Genomic DNA, 24,843 nt, shown 5'->3' with positions numbered 1-24,843 from the left:
CTAAAGATGTTGTGTTGTTATTGCATGTTACAATTTAGTGTCTAGATATTCAAACTGCATGTTTCCTCACCCAACTACCCACCCATCCCTTGTCCCATGAATAAACTACTACAGTATGTAATTGTTTCACACAATCATCACCCACATGATGTTTTCACCCCTCATGCTTCAGGACAATGTAATTAAAGTGTAGGCCCTAGTAATGCAATACAGTGTAAATATTTGTTTTCCGCTCATTGAAAATTGGTTGCTTCTTTTAAGGTGTTTAGGCTACCTTATGATCATTGCTGAGAAGTTGTTGATTGAAATCTGATCTCATCTGACATTCTGCATTGGTAGGCATGCATAATATCTAGGCAATAGGCATTATTTGGTTTGAATCCATTTAGAAATGATAGCATTTTAACGTAAATACATAGTGGTACATAGTCTCACCGCAATACATAAAATAGAGTTTTTGAAATTCATCACATGCATAGACGTGTGATGGTGATGGGTTGCCCACTAGACCTACCGATACACTTGAAAATAATGTGTTCATCCGGGTCCTGCGTAATTTATCATGACGCGGGCAGGCAGCACACATTTTTGTCAACAACATCCTAAATAAAATCAATAATCCGACTATGGTGTTTAAAGTAAGCTGTAAATAACTGATTAAACATAAACCATTGTGTTTTGTGGATATTTACCTTGTATAAATGATGCCTGTGGAAAAAACAGAAGATAGTTGTAAGCACCTACAGAAAAGTGAGCGAGGTAACCTTACGTAACTGGTAACATTGACCAATCAGATTCGTTCATTCCTATCCGCGTACCTCATTGGGTGGAGTCGTTGTCAAATAAAGTTAATTTCAACTGGAAACATTCTACATTGCAAATGGGAATACATTCGAGTGAACCTGGAAGACAGATTAATTTCTCATTTCTGGTCAAAACGTTCTACCTGCTGTACTTTAGTTCACTCGCTCGCGCTTACTGAACCAGCGCTCTTCTTCCTTCTCTGGAAAATAGCTAGCTACAACAACGCAATTATACCCTTTCGAGCTGCTAGGCTAGCCAGCAGGTCGAACATCGTTTTTAATTGTTTTTTTTTACTTAATTGCTCTTTTTATCTAATACTATACATTATAAAACCACCTAGGCGACTGAACCTAAACTAAGTTTGGGCATGCAAGGGCTATTGTTTTAGCTCGTAAGTGTTTTGTTTTGACGTCAACGCAGCGCTATCACCAATACTCGAGTCGCGGACATAACTAGAAGAGACAGCAGGTGAAATGGTCGGCAACACGATCCACTGGTTCAGGAAGGGACTGCGGCTCCACGACAACCCCTCTCTGAAGGAGTCTATTCGGGGAGCAGACACCCTTCGTTGTGTTTACATCCTAGACCCCTGGTTTGCAGGGTCCTCTAACGTGGGCATCAGCAGGTGGAGGTATTAGAGCAGTGGTTCCTAAACGGGTAGTGCATCATCAGTTCCTCTTGTCATGTTAGTCATTTTTTTAGGCCAAATATCACATAATTACACATTAGACATGGCAAAATGTATAGAATTGTGTAAGAAAAAATTAGCTTCAAAACTGCAACATTTTCTTTGCACCCCATGATTTTTTTTTTTTGAATTGCAGGAAATAAGCTTTCAACTTGCAAAATTCTCTCCACCAACAAGAGGGGTGTGAACAGTTTTTGTGTCATGAACAGTGCTTGTGCCCATAGAAATAGATGGGGCGCGGGATGTTCCCCAATGGTGGAAGGGGCCCAGAGTAAAAAAGTTTGGGAACCCCTATATTAGAGGACGTTTTTAATTGAGTGGCTCATATTGCATTCACACACAACACAGATGTGTTTAGCGCAGATGTAGGTCACACAGATCCCTGCTTTTTGCATTCAGAAATGTTGTTTAAGTTCAAAGAAAGACTTGCCACATTTGTGAATTTGAGTCTCGTAGCCTAGGGGCTCTGATGGATCCGTCATGGTGACCTTTTTGATAGATTATGACCTTGTGCGCATGCCAGACATCGCTCATGCACTGTTGGTCAATAGGTTAAGGAAAACCAAATCTGGGTCATCATAACACCAGGAGGAATCCCAGTGCTGTAGGTGGTTATCGAATGACAGTGTGTGTGTGTGGTGTGCCGCCTTGGTAGGAAAGTAGGGCTTTCCTAGCGCCACACTTATGCACACAGCTATAGTAAATATCTGTGTGCAACACAGGAAATAAGGGCATTCCAGGGGACCAAGGACTGTTGAGATGACTGATTGAACTTGAATGCCCTCCCTTTCATTTAGCCCAGATACTATGTTGCTTTAGTTTGGCCACTTATGAGAATGTTCATTTAAAGCATAACCTCCTGTTTAGATCGAGACAAGGGGAGAATTACCTGACTGCATTACCCATGTAGAAAACATCCCTGTACGTGGGGCATTCTCAGTTGTTTCTATTACCATCGGGAGAGTAGGCCTACATTTCAGCTAGGGTTTAAGAACATGCATAGCAGTAAGGATTATGTAAGTCCCCCTCCCCGTCCTGGCTGAGTGTGTGCAGGCAGGGGAAATGGGGCACTGTGTCATTGGGGTGGTTATGACATTCTGCTCTCCAGTCCTAGCAGCTTTGACCTACATTTTACCCCCCACTCAACCACGCTTCCTCCAGAGAACTAGCCTCCTCTTATGGTAGCTGCCCTATTAGCCGGTGATTGAGCCGAGGTCAGCGCAGGCAACACACGTAGTCCAGGCAGTTTACATAGCTGTACCAGCCAGAACAGAATGGCATAGGCTGTCTTAGCTATAAGAAATTACACCGCTCCTCTGGGACCAGCACCAGCCTGCCAGAATATACAGTTGAAGTCGGAAGTTTACATACACCTTAGCCAAATACATTTAAACTCAGTTTTTCACAATTCCTGACATTTAATCCTAAAAAAAATCCCAGTTTTATGTCAGTTAGGATCACCACTTTATTTTAAGAATGTGAAATGTCAGAATAATAGTAGAGATCATTATTTATTTCAGCTTTTATTTGTTTCATCATATTCCCAGTGGGTCAGAAGTTTACATACACTCAATTAGTATTTGGTAGCATTGCCTTTAAATTGTTTAACTTGGGTCAAACGTTTCGGGTAGCCTTCCACAAGCTTCCCACAATACAGTGGGGAAAAAAAGTATTTAGTCAGCCACCAATTGTGCAAGTTCTCCCACTTAAAAAGATGAGAGAGGCCTGTAATTTTCATCATAGGTACACGTCAACTATGACAGACAAATTGAGAATTTTTCCAGAAAATCACATTGTAGGATTTTTTATGAATTTATTTGCAAATTATGGTGGAAAATAAGTATTTGGTCACCTACAAACAAGCAAGATTTCTGGCTCTCACAGACCTGTAACTTCTTCTTTAAGAGGCTCCTCTGTCCTCCACTCGTTACCTGTATTAATGGCACCTGTTTGAACTTGTTATCAGTATAAAAGACACCTGTCCACAACCTCAAACAGTCACACTCCAAACTCCACTATGGCCAAGACCAAAGAGCTGTCAAAGGACACCAGAAACAAAATTGTAGACCTGCACCAGGCTGGGAAGACTGAATCTGCAATAGGTAAGCAGCTTGGTTTGAAGAAATCAACTGTGGGAGCAATTATTAGGAAATGGAAGACATACAAGACCACTGATGATCTCCCTCGATCTGGGGCTCCACGCAAGATCTCACCCCGTGGGGTCAAAATGATCACAAGAACGGTGAGCAAAATCCCAGAACCACACGGGGGGACCCAGTGAATGACCTGCAGAGAGCTGGGACCAAAATAACAAAGCCTACCATCAGTAACACACTACGCCGCCAGGGACTCAAATCCTGCAGTGCCAGACGTGTCCCCCTGCTTAAGCCAGTACATGTCCAGGCCCGTCTGAAGTTTGCTAGAGTGCATTTGGATGATCCAGAAGAGGATTGGGAGAATGTCATATGGTCAGATGGAACCCAAAATATAACTTTTTGGTAAAAACTCAACTCGTCGTGTTTGGAGGACAAAGAATGCTGAGTTGCATCCAAAGAGCACCATACCTACTGTGAAGCATGGGGGTGGAAACATCATGCTTTGGGGCTGTTTTTTCTGCAAAGGGACCAGGACGACTGATCCGTGTAAAGGAAAGAATGAATGGGGCCATGTATCGTGAGATTTTGAGTGAAAACCTCCTTCCATCAGCAAGGGCATTGAAGATGAAACGTGGCTGGGTCTTTCAGCATGACAATGATCCCAAACACACCGCCCGGGCAACGAAGGAGTGGCTTCGTAAGAAGCATTTCAAGGTCCTGGAGTGGCCTAGCCAGTCTCCAGATCTCAACCCCATAGAAAATCTTTGGAGGGAGTTGAAAGTCCGTGTTGCCCAGCGACAGCCCCAAAACATCACTGCTCTAGAGGAGATCTGCATGGAGGAATGGGCCAAAATACCAGCAACAGTGTGTGAAAACCTTGTGAAGACTTACAGAAAACGTTTGACCTGTGTCATTGCCAACAAATGGTATATAACAAAGTATTGAGGAACTTTTGTTATTGACCAAATACTTATTTTCCACCATAATTTGCAAATAAATTCATAAAAAATCCTACAATGTGATTTTCTGGATTTTTTTCTTCTCATTTTGTCTGTCATAGTTGACGTGTACCTATGATGAAAATTACAGGCCTCTCATCTTTTTAAGTGGGAGAACTTGCACAATTGGTGGCTGACTAAATACTTTTTCCCCCCACTGTAAGTTGGGTGAATTTTGGCCCATTCCTCCTGACAGAGCTGGTGTAACTGAGTCAGGTTTGTAGGCCTCCTTGCTCGCACATGCTTTTTCAGTTCTGCCCACACATTTTCTATAGGATTGAGGTCAGGGCTTTGTGATGGCCACTCCAATACCTTGACTTTGTTGTCCTTAAGCCATTTTGCCACAACTTTGGAAGTATGCTTGGGGTCATTGTCCATTTGGAAGACCCAATTACGACCAAGCTTTAACTTCCTGACTGATGTCTTGAGATGTTGCTTCAATATATCCAAATAATTTTCCTTCCTCATGATGCCATCTATTTTGTGAAGTGCACCAGTCCCTCCTGCAGCAAAGCACCCACACAGCATGATGCTGCCACCCCCGCGCTTCACGGTTGGGATGGTGTTCTTCGGCTTACAAGAACCCCCTTTTTCCTCCAATTATAACGATGGTCATTATGGCCAAACAGTTTTATTTTTGTTTCATCAGACCAGAGGACATTTCTCCAAAAAGTAAGATCTTTGTCCCCATGTGCAGTTGCAAATCGTAGTCTGGCTTTTTTATGGCGGTTTCGGGGCAGTGGCTTCTTCCTTGCTGAGCGGCCTTTCAGGTTATGTCGATATAGGACTCGTTTTACTGTGGATATAGATACTTTTGTACCTGTTTCCTCCAGCATCTTCACAAGGTCCTTTGCTGTTGTTCTGGGATTGATTTGCACTTTTCACACCAAAGTACATTCATCTCTAGGAGACAGAACGCATCTCCTTCCTGTGTGGTATGACGGCTGCGTGGTCCCATGGTGTTTATACTTGCGTACTATTGTTTGTACAGATGAACGTGGTACCTTCAGGCGTTTGGAAATTGCTCCCAAGGAGGGAACCAGGCTTGTGGAGGTCTACCATTTTTTTGGCTGATTTCTTTTGATTTTCCCATGCACAGTCAACTTAGTGTATGTAAACTTCTGACCCACTGGAATTGTGATTCAGTGAATTATAAGTGAAATAATCTGTCTGTAAACAATTGTTGTAAAAATTACTTGTGTCATGCACAAAGTAGATGTCCTAACTGACTTGCCAAAACTATAGTTTGTTAACAAGATATTTGTGGAGTGGTTGAAAAATGAGTTTTAATGACTCCAACCTAAGTGTATGTAAACTTCCGACTTCAACTGTATATATAGGCCTAGTCAATATAAAGTTCCCAGTGTGTGTAATCTGCTCGGGGTGAGTGGCACAACTGATTCTCAGACAGAATTGAGCCTAGCCAACAATGTTTGCTTTGTGGTCACCTTGCATTACCCTGCTGTTCAAGCATATGCATGATGATGACATTGCTTGTAGGGCCGCTAGTCGTCAAGGGTTGCATAATAGGCTATATTACCTTTTCAGAGATCACATTTTAAACCCTGCTGCCTCCAGTGCTGCTTGGGCTAAACGCTCTACAAAACCTGTTTCATAAGAGTTCCAAGTACAGCAGTCACTGTGTGAATGGAGGAGCACAACCCAAAACAAGGACACCATTCTCAGATAAGGGTTTGGATGAAGTGATGCCTCCTTAACCTCATTTTATCAATTTTTGCCTAAAAACACAAATCTAACTCCCTGTAGCTCAGGACCTGAAGCAAGGATATGCATGTTCTTGGTACCATTTGAAAGGAAACACTGAAGTTTGTGGAAATGTGAAATTAATGTAGGAGAATTTCACACATTAGATCTGGTAAAAGAATACTAACAAAAAAAACATGTTTTTTCAATTTTTTGTTTTGTTGCATCACCTTTGAAATGCAAGAGAAAGGCCAGACATTGATGTAGGAATCTAGGTGTGATTTAGATTTTGTCCACAAGATGGCAGCATTGTGTGTGCAAAGTTTCAGACTGATCCAGTGAAGAATTACATTACTACACAATATTTTCTATCAAGTCTGCCAGGACTTTTCCCAAATTTTCCAAATTGGTCAATTTATACATTTTCAAGTACATAGCTGATCAAAAGCAGGGGAAGGGAGCTTAAAGGGACCAAATTCGGTCTCAATGACCAGTTTCCCCGGGAGATAAATGGGCTTAAAAACAAAGGTGTCCATGTATGCCGATGACTCAAGTTTTATATTAAGTCTGCAAGCTAGATCCCTGCAATGTCTCATTGAAGTTCTAGATAGCTTTTCTGGACTAAAACCTAATTATGATCAATGTACAATATTACGTATTGGATCTTTAAAAAATACAACTTTTATATTACCCTGCAGGGGGGGGGGGATCAAACCAGTTGCCGTGACAAGTGTTTTGTTCTTGTGCACTATCCTCAAACAATAGCATGGTATTTTTTTGCTGTAATAGCTACTGTAAATTGGACAGTGCAGTTAGATTAACAAGAATTTAAGCTTTCTGCACATATAAGACGTGTATGTCCCGGAAAGTTGGCGTTGTTTACAATGCCATTCTAGTCACATATCGCATATTGAGCAGCAACCGTCCCGGTATAGGGACACAGATCCCGTAGAGGTTAAAGGGACAGTTTAGTCACCCAACACAGAACACAACGTTTAGACAGTCACCTTCTCTTGACTTGGTTGATATCCAAGTTTTCATAACAAATTAGGCCTAGTTAAAGGGGTAATTTATTGGCTACATGATACAATGAGAAGCAGCTAACATTCCCATGATTGCAATTCCTTTCTACTAGCCTTCTTTTCAATTCAATCTCCACTTTACATTAACTTCAAAGGCTTTGTTGACATGAAGTAAAGCCGTTGATATGATGCAACTCTACTTACCATTGACTTTGTTGTCCTTAAGCCACGGCTCACATGATGGATATATGTATCATAATGAGAGCTGGAACATCCATCACGTGACCTTGGGATAATGTGAATACCATATAATGTAAATACCATATTTGCCTGAATACACGTAATAAGATCAGCGTTACATCTGTAGCCTATTTCCTCTCTGATATATGATCAGATCATTCATCATCTTCTCCGTTTGATTCCAGGTTCTTACTACAGTGTCTGGAGGACCTAGACGCCAGCCTCCACAAGCTAAACTCCTGTCTGTTTGTCATCCGGGGCCAGCCTACTGATGTCTTCCCCAGGCTGTTCAAGGTACAGTAAACACTGTCACATTTGTACTGTAGTAGTAAACCCATCACGCTACTGTATCATAGTTAACCCATCACACTTACAGTACTGCACAGCCACTGTGTACAGTACACGTCTGCCTCATAGAAGTACAGGATGCCCCATAGAAATACGGTCTCATATATGATTAAACTAGTCAGTTACTGTACCGTACTTCCGCTGTGTCATATCAGCTCAAATGTCTTGATATACAGTGCATTCGGAAAATATTCAGACCCCTTGGCTTTTTCCCAAAAAAAATTACGTTACAGCCTTATTCTAAAACTGATTAAATTGTTTTTTGCCCTCATCAATCTACACACAATACCCCATAATGACAAAGAAAAAACATCACATTTAAGTAAGTAGTCTGACCCTTTACTCAGTACTTTGTTGAAGCATCTTTGGCAGCGATTACAGCCTCGAGTCTTCTTGGGTATGACGCTACAAGCTTGGCAAACCTGTATTTGGGGAGTTTCTCCCATTCTCTTAAGATCCTCTCAAGCTCTGTCAGGTTGGATGGGCAGTGTCGCTGCACAGCTATTTTCAGGTCTCTCCAGAGATGTTAGATCGGGTTCAAATCCAGGCTTTGGCTGGGCCACTCAAGGAATTTCAGAGACTTGTCCCGAAACTACTCCTGCATTCTCTTGGCTGTGTGCTTAGGGTCTGAGGTCCTGAGCGCTCAGGAGCAGGTTTTTATCAAGGATCTCTCTGAACTTTGCTCCGTTCATCTTTCCCTCGATCCTGACTAGTGTCCCAGTCCCTGCCGCTGAAAAACACCCCCACAGCATGATGCTGCCATCACCATGCTTCACCGTAGGGATGGTATTGGCCAGGTGATGAGCGGTGCCTGTTTTCCTCCAGACGTGACACTTGGCATTCAGGCCAAAGAGTTCAATCTTGGTTTCATCAGACCATAGAATCTTGTTTCTCATGGTCTGAGTCCTTTAGGTGCCTTTTGGCAAACTCCAAGCGGGCTGTCATGTGCCTTTTACTGAGGAGTGGCTTCCGTCTAGCCACCATAAGGACCTGATTGGTGGAGTGATGCAGAGATGGTTGTTCTTCTGGAAGGTTCTCCCATCTCCACAGAGGAACTCTGGAGCTCTGTCAGAGTGACCATCGGGTTCTTGGTCACCTCCCTGACCAAGGCCCTTCTCCCCCAATTGCTCAGTTTGGCTGGGAAGCCAGCTCTAGGAAGAGTCTTGGTGGTTCCAAACTTCTTCCATTTAAGCATGATGGAGGCCACTGTGTTCTTGGGGACCTTCAATGCTGCAGAAATGTTTTGGTACCCTTCCCCAGATCTGTGACTCAAAACAATCCTGTCTCGGAGCTCTATGGACAATTCCTTAGACCTCATGGCTTGGTTTTTGCTCTGACATGCACTGTCAACTGTGGGACCTTATATAGACAGGTGTGTGCCTTTCCAAATCATGTCCAATCAATTGAATTTGCCACAGGTGGACTCCAATCAAGTTGTAGAAACATCTCAAGGATGCACCTGAGCTCAATTTCGAGTTCATAGCAAAGGGTCTGAATACTTATGTAAATAAGGTATTTCTGTTTTGTATTTTTAATACATTTTAGAATAAGGCTGTAACGTAAAAAAAGTGGAAAACGTCAAGGGGTCTGAATACTTTTTTGAATGTACTCTTCACATGATCTGTATGTGAAAACATTTGCCGTATTTGAATTCCATGGGAATCCATGGTATTGTCTATGATCTTCCTACGTGTTCCACTATCTTTACCAAAGTAAAGGTCCCCTATTTACCATGGTATTTACCATGGTGTCTTGACTGTGGCGTGACTGACCTTGTCCCTCTCTCTCGGCTTCCCAGGAATGGCAGATTAACCGGCTGTTTTACGAGTACGACTCTGAGCCCTTCGGCAAGGAGCGTGACGCCGCCATCCAGAAGCTGGCCAGCGAGGCCGGGGTGGAAGTCACGGTCAAAGTCTCCCACACGCTCTACGACCTGGACAAGTGAGTGGGTCATACAGATGCGCACACACACACAGTCAAGAGATCTCAACTCAGCAAATAAAGAAACGTCCCTTTTTCAGGACCCTGTCTTTCAAAGATGATTCGTAATAATCCAAATAACTTCACAGATCTTCATTGTAAAGGGTTTAAACACTGTTTCCCATGCTTGTTCAATGAACCATAAACAATTAATTAATGTGCACCTGTGGAACGGTCGTTAAGACACTAACAGCTACAGACGGTAGGCAATTAAGGTCACAGTTATGAAAACTTAGGACACTAAAGAGGCCTTTCTACTGACGCTGACACCAAAAGAAAGATGCCTAGGGTCCCTGCACATCTGCGTGAACGTGCCTTAGGCATGCTGCAAGGAGGCATGAGGACTGCAGATGTGGCCAGGGCAATAAATTGCGATGTCTGTACTGTGAGACGCCTAAGACAGCGCTACAGGCAGACAGGACGGACAGCTGATCGTCCTCGCAGTGGCAGACCACGTGTAACAACACCTGCAATGGATCGTTACATCTGAACATCACACCTGCGGGACAGGTACAGGATGGCAACAACAACTGCCCGAGTTACACCAGGAACGCACAATCCCTCCATCAGTGCTCAGACTGTCCGCAATAGGCTGAGAGAGGCTGGACTGAGGGCTTGTAGGCCAGTTGTAAGGCAGGTCCTCACCAGACATCACCGGCAACAACGTTGCCTATGGGCACAAACCCACCGTCGCTGGAACAGACAGGACTGGCAAAAAGTGCTCTTCACTGACGAGTCGCGGTTTTGTCTCACCAGGGGTGATGGTCGGATTCGCGTTTATCGTCGAAGGAATGAGCGTTACACCGAGGCCTGTACTCTGGAGCGGGATCGATTTGGAGGTGGAGGGTCCGTCATGGTCTGGGGCGGTGTGTCACAGCATCATCGGACTGAGCTTGTTGTCATTGCAGGCAATCTCAACGCTGTGCATTGCAGGGAAGACATCCTCCTCCCTCATGTGGTACCCTTCCTGCAGGCTCATCCTGACATGACCCTCCAGCATGACAATGCCACCAGCCATACTGCTAGTTCTGTGCGTGATTTCCTGCAAGACAGGAATGTCAGTGTTCTGCCATGGCCAGCGAAGAGCCCGGATCTCAATCCCATTGAGTATGTCTGGGACCTGTTGGACCGTAGGGTGTGGGCTAGGGCCATTCCCCAAAGAAATGTCTGGGAACTTGCAGGTGCCTTGGTGGAAGAGTGGGGTAACATCTCACAGCAAGAACTGGCAAATCTGGTGCAGTCCATGAGGAGGAGATGCACTGCAGTACTTAATGCAGCTGACTGTTACTTTTGATTTTGACCCCCCCTTTGTTCAGGGACACATTATTCAATTTCTGTTAGTCACATGTCTGTGGAACTTGGTCAGTTTATGTCTCAGTTGTTGAAACTTGTTATGTTCATACAAATATTTACACATGTTAAGTTTGCTGAAAAGAAACTCAGTTGACAGTGAGAGGACATTTCTTTTTTTGCTGAGTTAGCTACTGTAGTTCCTGGCCGACATACAGTGGGGAGAACAAGTATTTAATACACTGCCGATTTTGCAGGTTTTCCTACTTACAAAGCATGTAGAGGTCTGTAATTTTCATCATAGGTACACTTCAACTGTGAGAAACGGAATCTAAAACAAAAATCCAGAAAATCACATTGTATGATTTTTAAGTAATTAATCTGCATTTTATTGCATGACATAAGTATTTGATACATCAGAAAAGCAGAACTTAATATTTGGTACAGAAACCTTTGTTTGCAATTACAGAGATCATACGTTTCCTGTAGGTCTTGACCTGGTTTGCACACACTGCAGCAGGGATTTTGGCCAACTCCTCTATACAGACCTTCTCCAGATCCTTCAGGTTTCGGGGCTGTCGCTGGGCAACACGGACTTTCAGCTCCCTCCAAAGATGTTCTATTGGGTTCAGGTCTGGAGACTGGCTAGGCCACTCCAGGACCTTGAGATGCTTCTTACGGCGCCACTCCTTAGTTGCCCTGGCTGTGTGTTTCGGGTCGTTGTCATGCTGGAAGACCCAGCCACGACCCATCTTCAATGCTCTTACTGAGGGAAGGAGGTTGTTGGCCAAGATCTCGCGATACATGGCCCCATCCATCCTCCCCTCAATACGTTGCAGTCGTCCTGTCCCCTTTGCAGAAAAGCATCCCCAAAGAATGATGTTTCCATCTCCATGCTTCACGGTTGGGATGGTGTTCTTGGGGTTGTACTCATCCTTCTTCTTCCTCCAAACACGGCGAGTGGAGTTTAGACCAAAAAGCTCTATTTTTGTCTCATCAGACCACATGACCTTCTCCCATTACTCTTGATCATCCAGATGGTCATTGGCAAACTTCAGACGGGCCTGGACATGCGCTGGCTTGAGCAGGGGGACCTTGCGTGCGCTGCAGGATTTTAATCCATGACGGCGTAGTGTGTTACTAATGGTTTTCTTTGAGACTGTGGTCCCAGCTCTCTTCAGGTCATTGACCAGGTCCTGCCGTGTAGTTCTGGGCTGATCCCTCACCTTCCTCATGATCATTGATGCCCCACGAGGTGAGATCTTGCATGGAGCCCCAGACCGAGGGTGATTGACCGTCATCTTGAACTTCTTCCATTTTCTAATAATTGCGCCAACAGTTGTTGCCTTCTCACCAAGCTGCTTGCCTATTGTCCTGTAGCCCATCCCAGCCTTGTGCAGGTCTACAATTTTATCCCTGATGTCCTTACACAGCTCTCTGGTCTTGGCCATTGTGGAGAGGTTGGAGTCTGTTTGATTGAGTGTGGACAGGTGTCTTTTATACAGGTAACGAGTTCAAACAGGTGCAGTTAATACAGATAATGAGCGGAGAACAGGAGGGCTTCTTGAAGAAAAACTAACAGGTCTGTGAGAGCCGAAATTCTTACTGGTTGGTAGGTGATCAAATACTTATGTCATGCAATAAAATGCAAATTAATTACTTAAAAATCATACAATGTGATTTTCTGGATTTTTGTTTTAGATTCCATCTCTCACAGTTGAAGTGTACCTATGATAAAAATTACAGAGCTCTATATGCTTTGTAAGTAGGAAAACCTGCAAAATCGGCAGTGTATCAAATACTTGTTCTCCCCACTGTACATTAGATCTTATGAGAACACAACCCATGTTGACTAAAAGTAATGGGAATGTTATTACCTTGTTATTATTAAGTCTTCTAGTTGCTCAAATACGCAAACATTATGTATTAGCAATGTATTTGCAACATATTCATAAATTATGCCATAATGATAGTGTTATGTGATGCACTAAATTCCTTTATCTCTGTCCATGTGTTTCTGTAGGATCATCGAGCTGAACAGAGGCCAGTCCCCTCTCACCTACAAGTGTTTCCAGGTGCTCATAAGTCACATGGATGCTGTGGAGATGCCCGCCGAGACCATCACAGCTGAGGTCATGCGGAAGTGTGCCACGCCCATCAGTGACGACCACGACGACAAGTTTGGTGTGCCCTCCCTGGAGGAGCTTGGCTTTGAGACAGAAGGCTTGGCTACAGCAGTATGGCCGGGGGGAGAGACTGAGGCCCTCACTCGCCTGGAGAGGCATCTGGAGAGAAAGGTGGGAAGGAGTCCTTTCTTTATATCCCACCACTACTGGTGGACACATACAGTACCAGTGTTGGGGTCAATTTTCTTCCTGAAAATGTGACAATATTTGTAATAGAAAAATGCCTTTATTTCCTGAACATAGTGTGTCATGTGCCTGTGAGATAGACATGTTCCAATGTGGTCCTGACTCAAACCCTTTATGTTCCAGGCGTGGGTGGCCAACTTTGAGCGTCCCCGGATGAACGTCAACTCCCTGCTGGCCAGCCCCACGGGCCTCAGCCCCTATCTCCGCTTCGGCTGCCTCTCCTGTCGCCTCTTCTACTTCAAACTCACTGACCTCTACAGGAAGGTGAAGAAAAACAGCTCTCCACCCCTCTCACTCTATGGCCAGCTGTTGTGGCGCGAGTTCTTCTACACCACGGCCACCAACAACCCCTGCTTCGACAAGATGGAGGGCAACCTTGTGTGCGTGCAGATTCCCTGGGACCGCAACCCAGAGGCGCTGGCCAAGTGGGCCGAGGGGAGGACAGGGTTCCCCTGGATCGACGCCATCATGACCCAGCTGAGGCAGGAGGGCTGGATCCACCACCTGGCCAGACATGCCGTGGCCTGCTTCCTGACCCGGGGAGACCTGTGGATCAGCTGGGAAGAGGGCATGAAGGTAGATAATGGGGCATGGCGAGAGAGGAGATGACAGGGGAAAATCTGATGTATGTATGACTAGGGTTGCAAAATTCCAGGAACTTAAATAAATTCCCTGGTTTTCCAGAAATCCTGGTTGGAGGATTCCGGGGTTCAGGAAAACCAGGGAAAGTTCCCAGAATTTTGCAACCCAATGTATGACTGTTTATCGTTGTTCTGTTTGTATCTCAGCATGTGTGTGTTTATGTACCTGTCAGGTATTTGAGGAGCTGCTGCTGGATGCAGACTGGAGTGTGAATGCAGGCAGCTGGATGTGGCTCTCCTGCAGCTCCTTCTTCCAGCAGTTCTTCCACTGTTACTGCCCCGTGGGCTTCGGCAGGAGGACAGACCCCAACGGAGACTACATAAGGTGAGAAGACCTTCCCTGCACCCAGTTGTCCACCCCACCGCTATGTTTAACCAGTGTGGTACACCGTAATATACCTTAGTGTTTTATTTCACCATGCTTGTGACAAGACATGTAGAACATGCAGAATACTATGACAAACAATTCTGTGCATGACCTGCTAGACCACAATGTCTCATTATACATTCCATAGAGTATTGGTGAGATTTCCATGCTGTACCCACTAGAAATGTCATGGACAATTTTTCTCCATTGTTCATTGCAGAAGAAGTGTGTCACCATGGTCCTTTTTTAAAAACTGTGTATTTTCTCCATTTGGTTTTTCCAGGCGTTATCTGCCCATACTGAAGGGCTTCCCAGCCAAGTACATCTACGACCCCTGGAACGCACCCGAGAGCGTGCAGAAGGCGGCCAAGTGCGTGATAGGCGTGCACTACCCCAAGCCCATGGTGCACCACGCCGAGGCCAGCCGCCTCAACGTCGAGAGGATGAAGCAGATCTACCAACAGCTCTCCTGTTACCGTGGCCTGGGTGAGCACAGAGCACATGACCTGCCGAAACTACAGCTGATATCACAGAGCACACGACCTGCTGAAAGTACAGCTGATAGCACAGAGCACATGACCTGCTGAAACTACAGCTAATAGCTTTGAAGTCCACTTCAAATCAGCTGTTTTCAGATAATAAAGATTTCCATGATAAGCTATTCACAAAGCGTCTCAGAGTAAAAGTTTTGCCTTCTCAATTATAATGAATAAAGGGGGGGGGGGGTGCTGATCCTGGATCAGCACTCCTACTCTGAGATTGATTGTGAATACAGTGACTTTATTTTCTTTTATATTGTTATGTTACCATTATCAATGATTATCTATGGGGCTGTGGTGTGGTAGAGACTGACTGTCCAACTCTGTCTCCATTTCACAGGGCTGCTCGCGACAGTGGCTGCCAATCCTAATAACGGTGGACATGGTGCAGGGGTCACATCCAGAATGAGGGAGCCGCTCAAGCAGGTAACAATCCTCCTTAGTTCCTTCCTTGACTGCCACAGAGAAACTGGGCTTTTTCCAAAGATCAGTGTTAACCTTAATCTTATTTACACTGAGATTGACTGCGACTTCATCCATCTCTGATATGGGCTGTGGCATGGGTGGGAAAGGTGCGTCATGTGATAGTACTTGTCAGGCACGATGTTACTAAGGATAATAATAGAGGTTGCAAATGGGAATAGGCTTTTAATTTACCTCCCTGATTGAACAAAAGGTAGATAAGAATAGTAATCGAAATGTTTGCATTTTTCCATAACCAATTTCATAGGGAAATAATCAGATTATATGATAAAATATTTATTTTATCATTGTTTTTAATTCAGGCAGAGGAAAGGTCGCTGTGAAGCGTTGCAATGAGGACCTCACACCGGGCAGTAGCAACAAGGCCCGGAGGCAGACCAGCAACTAGTCCCTGAAGAGGAGAAGGAAGAGGGGATTCCAGCCACCCTGCTCTCCAGCAGAGTCGACCAGCGCCTCAACATTGCGTCCTCCTTCCCTGACTCTTCAACTCTACAGGAGCACATCTACCTCAGGGGTGTGAGCAGCAACAGGAATGGAAGAGGAGAGGAGACTGCAAGCATTCCACAAACTCTGCCAGATTTCTGTGAAGTCAGCCGGTTAAATGGAACATCAGACCACATGATGCCCAGAGAACTAATCGCAGCATCGCTGTCTGTGACCTTCAGCCTCTGTGGAGAATCTCAAACCCAATGCTCAAATCACAAGCCCACGGTGACACTGTCCCCAGTGTTACTAGAGAGAGGTAATGATGTCTCACAAGATTACTCTCTTTAACATGCACACCACCAAACTGTCTTGTATAGAAGTGTTGGCATCACTATAATTAATACAAAAAACATGGAGGCACAAGTTAGATTTGCTGGAAGAACACTGGGTGGTGGCTGTGTTTGAGCCTGAGGGCATGTTATATGTGCAGTATAATGTACAGTCTTAGTCATTGGGAATGGCATCAGCCTCAAGCTGATAACACGATTACCCAACTTGGAATTGTCAGGTCAAATGCCCCTAGTTATTCTATGGGGTATAATGCCGCCTTCAAGTGCTGTTGGAAATTCAGAAATCCAAGGTTCTGAGGAGCATTCAAAGGCAGCATAAGCAGAAGTGCATCATACGTTTTGTAAACACGTTTCCTTCTTATTACCCTTTGTAAATGTATTAAGGGAATGATATAACACTGTATATACAGTACCAGTCAAAGGTTTGGACACCTACTCATTCAAGGGTTTTTCTTTATTTTTACTATTTTCTACATTGTAGAATAATAGTGAAGACATCAAAACAATGAAATAACACATATGGAATCATGTAGTAACCAAAAAAGAGTTAAACAAATCAAAATATATTTAAAATTCTTCAAAGAAGCCACCCTTTGCCTTGATGACAGCTTTGCACACTCTTGGCATTCTCTCAACCAGCATCATGAGGAATGCTTTTCCAACAGTCTTGAAGGAGTTCCCACATATGCTGAGCACTTGTTTGCTGCTTTTCCTTCACTCTGCGGTCCAACTCATCCCAAACCATCTCAATTGGGTTGAGATTGGGTGATTGTGGAAGCCAGGTCATCTGATGCAGCACTCCATCACTCTCCTTCTTGGTCAAATATCCCTTACACAGCCTGGGAGTTGTGATGGGTCATTGTCCTGTTGAAAAACAAATGATAGTCCCACTAAGCGCAAACCAGATGGGATGGCGTATCGCTGCGGAGTTCTGTGGTAGCCATGGTGGTTAGGTGTGACTTGAATTCTAAATAAATCACTGACAGTGTCACCAGCAAAGCACCCCTATACCATCACACCTCCTCCTCCATGCTTCACTGTGGGAACCACACATGCGTCTCACAAAGACACGGCGGTTGGAACCAAAAATCTCAAATTTGGACTCATCAGACCGAAGGACAGATTTCCACCGGTCTAATGTCCATTGCTTGTGTTTCTTGGCCCAAGCATGTCTCTTCTTCTTATTGGTGTCCTTTAGTAGTGGTTTCTTTGCAGCAATTCGACCATGAAGACCTGATTCACGCAGTCTCCTTTGAACAGTTGATGTTGAGATGTGTCTGTTACTTGAACTCTGTGAAGCATTTATTTGGGCTGCAATCTGAGGTGCAGTTAACTCTAATGAACTTATCCTCTGCAGCAGAGGTAACTCTGGGTCTTCCTTTCCTGTGGCGGGCCTCATGAGAGCCAGTTTCATCATAGCGCTTTATGGTTTTTGCGATTGCACTTTTTCCGTATTGACTGACTTTCATGTTTTAAAGTAATGATGGACTGTCGTTTCTGTTTGCTTATTTGAGCTGTTCTTGACATAATATGGACTTGGTATTTTATAAAATAGGGCTATCTTCTGTATACCACACCTACCTTGTCACAACACAACTGATTGGCTCAAAAGGAAAGAAATTCCGCAATTAACTTTTAAGAAGGCACACCTGTTAATTTAAATGCATTCCAGGTGAATATCTCATGAAGCTGGTTGAGAGAATGCCAAGAGTGTGTAAAGCTGTCATCAAGGCAAAGGGTGGCTACTTTGAATAATCTCAAATATAAAATATATTTTGATTTGTTTAACACTTTTTTGGTTACTACATGATTCCATATGTGTTATTTCATAGTTTTGATGTCTTCACTATTATTCTACAATGTAGAAAATAGTAAAAATAAAGAAAAACCCTTGAATGAGTAGGTGTGTCCAAACTTTTGACTGGTACTGTAATTGTGTGTGTGAGGGAGTGATTCAACTCACAATTTGTACAGTAATAATTTGATATTGCATGTTTTTGGTTTCTTTTTCTTGTAACCCAATTGTTATTTTTGTGCCCATTTTGTGTATTTTTGACTGTTCTTAATGTACAGTTGAAGTCGGAAGTTTACATACACCTTAGCCAAATACATTTAAACAGTTTTTCACAATTCCTGACATTTAATCCTAGTACAAATTCCCAGTTTTAGGTCAGTTAGGATCACCACTTTATTTTAAGAATGTGAAATGTCAGATTAATAGTAGAGAGAATGATTTATTTCAGCTTTTATTTCTTTCATCACTTTCCCAGTGGTTCGGAAGTTTACATACACTCAATTAGTATTTGGTAGCATTGCCTTTAAATTGTTTAACTTGGGTCAAATGTTTCGGGTAGCCTTCCACAAGCTTCCCACAATAAGTTGGGTGAATTTTGGCCCATTCCTCCTGACAGAGCTGGTGTAACTGAGTCAGGTTTGTAGGCCTCCTTGCTCGCACATGCGTTTTACTTTGGATATAAAAACTTTTGTACCTGTTTCCTCCAGCATCTTCACAAGGTCCTTTGCTGTTGTTCTGGAATTGATTTGCACTTTTCGCACCAAAGTACGTTCATCTCTAGGAGACAGAACGCGTCTCCTTCCTGAGCGGTATGACGGCTGCGTGGTCATATGGTGTTTATACTTGCGTACTATTGTTTGTACAGATGAACGTGGTACCTTCAGGCGTTTGGAAATTGTTCCCAAGGATGAACCAGACTTGTGGAGGTCTACAATTTGTTTTCTGAGGTCTTGGCTAATTTCTTTAGATTTTCCCATGATGTCAAGCAAAGAGGCACTGAGTTTGAAGGTAGGCCTTGAAATACATCCACAGGTACAACTCCAATTGACTCAAATGATGTCAATTAGCCTATCAGAAGCTTCTAAGGCCATGACATAATTTTCTGGAATTTTCCAAGCTGTTTGAAGGCACAGTCAACTTAGTGTATATAAACTTCTGACCCACTGGAATTGTGATACAGTGAATTATAAGTGAAATAATCTGTCTGTAAACAATTGTTGGAAAAATTACTTGTGTCCTGCACAAAGTAGATGTCCTAACCGACTTGCCAAAACTATAGTTTGTTAACAAGACATTTGTGGAGTGGTTGAAAAACGAGTTTTAATGACTCCAACCTAAGTGTATGTAAACTTCCGACTTCAACTGTATCTGCAGTAAAAGGTTAAAAAAATTTACACCGGCTCAAAGTAATTATTGTAGGCTGATGGTTTGCTTATGGCATGGACATGCAAATATTGGTTGTCTTAAGTTCAATGACCAACTCAGTGGCCTTGTGGTTAGTGTCCACCCTGAGATTGGAAGGTTGCGAGTTCAATACCTGGCCAAGGTCATACCAAAGACTAAAAATGGGACCTGATGCGACTGCTTGGCAGGCCTGCAATAGACTAGCGTCCTGTCCAGGGGGTGTACTTGTACATCAAGCTGCCTCACGCTACAGAAACAGGAGATCGGCTCCTGCCCTATGAGCCGTTCCAGCTCGCACAAGCCAAGGCTCGTGCAAGGCTACTTACTTCACATACTTAAGCTCAATAATAAAAATAGTATAAAGAAAATTCAGTAATAATGCAAAATACAATGAATCTAAAGTAACGGGGGGGGGCGAGCTAATTTCATGTAATTCTACACATTTCCATATGGCAGAGAGAAAAATGTGCAGTTTTATAGCTAATCTCATGCTATTCTACACATTTTGCAATGAGGCTGAGAGAATAGGTTTGCAAAATTCCAGGAAGTTTTACAGCTAATTTCCTGTAATTCTAAAATGTTTTGCCATGGCTTGTGACCTGTTCATATGCCACACTATATATACAAAAGTATGTGGACACCCCTTCAAATTAGTGGATTCGGCTTTTTCAGCCTCACCCGTTGCTGACGTGTATAAAATCGAGCACACAGCCATGCAATCTCCATAGACAAACATTGGCAGTAGAATGGCCTTGCTGAAGAGCTCAGTGACATTCAACGTGCCACCGTCATACGATGCCACCTTTCCAACAAGTCAGTTTGTCAAATTTCTGCCCTGCTGGAGCTGCCCCGGTCAACTCAGCCGAAAAGTGGTAGGCCACACAAGCTCACAGAACGGGACCGCCGAGTGCTGAAGCTCATAGCCCTTAAAAAGTGTCTGTCCTCGGTTGCAACACTCATTATCAAGTTCCAAACTGCCTCTGGAAGCAATGTCAGCACAAGAACTGTTCGTCAGGAGCTTCATGAAATGGGTTTCCATGGCCGAGCAGCTGCACACAAGCCTGAGATCACCATGCGCAATGCCAAGCATCGGCTGGAGTGGTGTAAAGCTCACCGCCATTGGACTCTGGAGCAGTGGAAACGCGTTTTCTGGAGTGATGAGTCACGCTTCACAATCTTGCAGTCCAACTGACAAATCTGGCCTTGGCGGATGCCAGGAGAAAGCTACCTGCCCCAATGCATAGTGCCAACTGTAAAGTTTGGTGGAGGAGAAATAATGGTCTGGGGCTGTTTTTCATGGTTCGGGCTAGGCACCTTAGTTCCAGTGAAGGAAAATCTTAATGCAACAGCATACAATGACATTCTAGACAATTCCGTTTTGGGAAGGCCCTTTCCTGTTTCAGCATGACAATGCCCCCGTCCACAAAGCGAGGTCCATACAGAAATGGTTTGTCGATCGGTGTGGAAGAACTTGACTGGCCTGCACAGAGCCCTGACCTCAACCCCATCGAACACCTTTGGGATGAATTGGAATGACTGCGAGCCCGGCCTAATCGCCCAACATCAGTGCCCGACCTCACTAATGCTCTTGTGGCTGAATGGAAGCAAGTCCCCGCAGCAATGTTCCAACATCTAGTGGAAAGCCTTCCCAGAAGAGTGGAGGCTGTTATAGCAGCAAAGGGGGAAACAACTCCATATTAATGCCCATGATTTTGGAATGAGATGTTCGACTAGCAGGTGTCCACATACTTTTGGTCATTTAGTGTATCTGGGGAGGGAGTGCGAACCCCAGTGCCTCTAATTGTTTCATAATCAGTGGTAAACATGGACAGCCCCTTTGGTCACGTTGCATCCAGAGAGAGCGGTTCCAGATGTGTCCGCAAATTCCAGAAGCGCATTCTCTCCACACACACAAACTTTGGATTTAACAAGCAAAATACTGACCCTCACCCTCCTGTCCACAGTTGCCTTTGGCTTTGGTTATACAAGGTAGAACAATTCAGTGGTTGTTATGCACTTAAATTATCCAATGCGTTATTAAGTCTGCCTGCTTATCTGAGTGCGTTATATGAACACTGTTAAACCAGCCAGTTCATATTGTACCTTCTAATGTATCGACGATGTTTGCGGACAAAGTACAGAGGAAACCGCTGCGGCTCATCGGCGCTGCATGCAACAACATGGGAATAGGAAAAGATGGACAATTGCCATGGGATTTACCGTAAGAGATACATTATTATTCATTTATATATTACGGATTTGATTTGATATATGCCTTACGGTTTCAAGTTTGGGCTATGTAAAAGCAAGCATTACAAGTTACATACTTGCGTGATTGTAGCATATTCAATGATAACAAGTCCTTTTTTATTTTTAATAGATTTAGGCTACAAGATATTTCTAAACATCTATACTTGGAGCATTAATTAATGCGCATACTACATTTAATTGTGTCCTAAATGCGTAATTACGCATTACATTCTGGCCAGTTGTCAACAGGTGGTATGTGAAGTCGGATCCCATTATGCTTTTTGGGATGGACACAGTTACTTGATAACATTTAATAACAGGTATAACACTTGTCTACATGTATTTCAATATAAATACATGTTTTCAAGTTTGTGGTTCTTGAACTGGTTTAGGTCCATACATAGGAGTATTTGGCAAGAGTTGATAGTATTGGTCCAATCGTAATCAATGTGTACAAATATTGCGTTCACAGGACAGAATTCAAATTCTTTTTGGACACTACAACAAATGTCTCCCTACCAGGTAATTTTGATTGATTTCCTTTCTGACTTAAAGGCTTTTAGCTAACAGTGCTCCAACTCAATGATGGAAAAGTAGAGAGCACAGAGAAATGCAGACAAACAAGCTGCGGTTGAAATGCAATAGAACCTTGCACTGTTTCTGTAATAGGTGTAGATACTACAACCTGAGTTATTCAGCTATTGATAGTTTGACAGCAACATTCACTATAAGGAATAAAATAGTAACTTTTTCCAAATGGTCTTTACAATGTAAGGTGAACTCGGTAAACCCTTTCACAGGAAAATTGAACATGATGGTGTGGGGCAGGGGCTGCTGGTTCTCCAACCCAGACAGTCTGTTCTCTATGCTGCCCAATGTCCTCCATGTGGTCCTGAGTACCACCCTGAGGTAAGCCGAAGGTCACACTACTACCAATCACACACACAGTCCACAACCTAACAAAATGTTTTATATACCTCAATGAGTCTTGTATTCAAAGTTGGCCATGTTAATAATTTCACTTAATTTAAACTTGAGTAATTTAAACATAGTCAAATATAGTCAACCGAGATTTAGAAAAGTTGGGTTTTAGAAATGATTGCTTGTTTTGGGTGTCACTCACTCCCAGCACTCTCCCGGAGCATGCCCACTTCCTGTGTCAAGATTTCGACAGCGGGATCGGCTTAGCCTTGCTGCGACCCTTCTGTGACCTGGTGGACACCATCTGGGTTGTGGGTGGGTCACAGGTCTATCAGGTGACTGTTGTGTCTCTATGTGGGTGGTGGGAACTTTGTGGCACAGTATGACCTGGCCCCGTATTTATAAAACGTCTCAGAGTAGAAGTCCTGATTTAGGATCTGTTTTGCCTTTTAGATCATAATTAATATGATTACATTGAAAGGGGGGACCTGATCCTAGATCAGCATTACTCTGAGATGCTTTATTAAAATGGCCCCAGGACTTTAATATGGGTTAGGAATTTTAAATGGATGGATTATAGGACAGTCCATCCACTATATTAGTCTATATCGTAGCTCATTACCTTTCCCTTGTCATCAGGAGGCCCTGATGCATCCCTGGTGTGAACTCATCTACCTCACTGACATCATGGCTGACTTCGACTGTGACGTCTTCTTCCCGCAGTTTGACCGAAGCATTTTTAGAAAACAAGAGAGGTAAGGAAGCATATTTTATTCTCTGCTCTCCTGGCCCTAGGCTGCAACACTGTTTGCTTAATCTTTGGACTGTTTTGATAAGTGGATCTATACTCTGTTCTGATTGGCCAAGTAACACACACACGTCAGGCCAAGTGTTTGAAAGCTCTTTGTGTCTTCATCAATCTGTCTAAGTTGTCCCTTTTTGTTTCCTTTAACTTCAAACTAGGTTTCCTGGAGTACCAAATGATATTCAAGAGGAGAATGGGGTTACATTTAAGTTTGAAGTTTTCAAGAGGGAGATCTGTGGAGCTGAGGTGATTTAAAACTGTAACTTACTGCATGAATGAAAACATTGACTATTCTTTGTCAGATCTTAGGTGCCTTTTTTGAACTATTCTGTTCTCCAGTGCAATTCGAATAGTTATCATTATCCAGTTGAACATTACAAATGTCCCACTCACTCTGCTTCATCTCATGTGCCTGTGACTCCATCAGCACAGTTCCATAACACTAATGAATTAGAAAAGTCAACAAGTCCATCCCATTCTGATTTGTGTTACTGTTAGTCATGTGTTGTCAGATACAGAAGGCTTTTCATGTTTGGCATAAATGATGGATCCACTGCTGTCCAATATAATAGCCTTCCTTGTTTGATGTATCATCCTTGCTATCCTTTCCCCTTATCTGTAATATTCTGCTAGGACCAAACCAATATGGCTCTGTCTGAGTCAGAGCTTATGTCAGAGCAAGAGTGGCCTGGGGTGACTCATAACAATGTGGGCACTAGGGATGGGGGGTTGTTCCCGATTTATGTCTGAACATTTCATATCATATGGCAATTAAAGTATGGAGTCGCCACCCAAAGCCTGGAAATCAGCCTGGAATGTTTTTTACATTTATAATTACGATGATATCAAAATCAATCAAATCAAATTGTATTTGCCACATGCGCCGAATACAACAGGTGTAGGTAGACCTTAGAGTGAAATGCTTACTTACAAGCCCTTAACCAACAATGTAGGACTGGTAGAGTTATGTCGCACATGCAGCTAACAAAAACATATGGAAATGTCTACTCTACCCAAAATTACAACCAAATAATTGCAGCATTACCGCAAAAATGGAAGAGGAAAGTGGAAGGGGGAGAAAGTAAGGAACTTGTCTGTCGGCCCTGCATTAAAGAACATAATTGGTTTAAGAAAATTGTGATAAATAAAGGATACCAGTTTAATTTAAGGACCAAAGGTTTGACAGCCGTCCCATATAGATTGCAAAATAGTTGGGAAGAGATTTTTGACGTACCGATTTCATGGCACAGTGTTTATGAACTTATACGCAAAACGACGCCGGATTCAAAAGTTATAATTTTTCAATTTAAATTATTATAC

The 24,843-nt window shown here is 43.4% G+C and overlaps 2 protein-coding genes across 4 annotated transcripts; both read left to right on the top strand.

Moving 5' to 3' along the window:
• Window positions 1-875: 875 nt before the first annotated feature.
• On the top strand, window positions 876-16,790 carry cry1b (cryptochrome circadian regulator 1b). Of its 2 annotated transcripts, none has more exons than XM_041890646.1 (9): window positions 876-1,435; window positions 7,738-7,846; window positions 9,699-9,841; window positions 13,194-13,467; window positions 13,666-14,118; window positions 14,357-14,508; window positions 14,834-15,036; window positions 15,430-15,515; window positions 15,875-16,790. In XM_041890646.1, the coding sequence occupies exons 1-9, from the start codon at window positions 1,278-1,280 to the stop codon at window positions 15,893-15,895; spliced, it is 1,599 nt and encodes a 532-aa protein (XP_041746580.1). In that variant the 5' UTR covers window positions 876-1,277; the 3' UTR covers window positions 15,896-16,790. The 2 variants fall into 2 exon arrangements, with proteins under 2 accessions (XP_041746580.1, XP_041746581.1); XM_041890647.2 differs by lacking the exon at window positions 876-1,435 and adding an exon at window positions 7,197-7,625.
• A 4,641-nt stretch (window positions 16,791-21,431) lies between these two features.
• zgc:153031 lies at window positions 21,432-24,413 on the top strand. 2 transcript variants are annotated; one of them, XM_041891113.1, is made up of 7 exons: window positions 21,432-21,536; window positions 21,684-21,768; window positions 22,270-22,319; window positions 22,598-22,706; window positions 22,927-23,053; window positions 23,358-23,473; window positions 23,682-24,412. In XM_041891113.1, exons 2-7 carry the CDS (start codon window positions 21,728-21,730, stop codon window positions 23,776-23,778), a joined length of 540 nt encoding a protein of 179 aa, XP_041747047.1. In that variant the 5' UTR covers window positions 21,432-21,536; window positions 21,684-21,727; the 3' UTR covers window positions 23,779-24,412. The 2 variants fall into 2 exon arrangements, with proteins under 2 accessions (XP_041747047.1, XP_041747046.1); XM_041891112.2 differs by having other exon boundaries at window positions 21,432-21,768; window positions 23,682-24,413.
• The last annotated feature ends 430 nt before the right edge of the window (window positions 24,414-24,843 follow it).

The sequence above is a fragment of the Coregonus clupeaformis genome, chromosome 11 (assembly GCF_020615455.1).
Source record: "Coregonus clupeaformis isolate EN_2021a chromosome 11, ASM2061545v1, whole genome shotgun sequence".
NCBI lineage: Eukaryota > Metazoa > Chordata > Actinopteri > Salmoniformes > Salmonidae > Coregonus > Coregonus clupeaformis.
The sequence above is the reverse complement of the archived record's forward strand: the minus strand, read 5'-3'. Positions and strand labels throughout refer to the sequence as shown.

Coding starts and splice junctions, on each gene's coding strand:
- zgc:153031 (XM_041891112.2), top strand. CDS start 21,668: ATGTTTGCGGACAAAGTACAGAGGAAACCGCTGCGGCTCATCGGCGCT. Junction 22,707..22,926: donor GTCCTGAGTACCACCCTGAG/GTAAGCCGAAGG, acceptor ACTCACTCCCAG/CACTCTCCCGGAGCATGCCC. Junction 23,054..23,357: donor GTGGGTCACAGGTCTATCAG/GTGACTGTTGTG, acceptor CCTTGTCATCAG/GAGGCCCTGATGCATCCCTG.
- cry1b (XM_041890646.1), top strand. CDS start 1,278: ATGGTCGGCAACACGATCCACTGGTTCAGGAAGGGACTGCGGCTCCAC. Junction 1,436..7,737: donor GTGGGCATCAGCAGGTGGAG/GTATTAGAGCAG, acceptor GTTTGATTCCAG/GTTCTTACTACAGTGTCTGG. Junction 13,468..13,665: donor AGAGGCATCTGGAGAGAAAG/GTGGGAAGGAGT, acceptor TTTATGTTCCAG/GCGTGGGTGGCCAACTTTGA.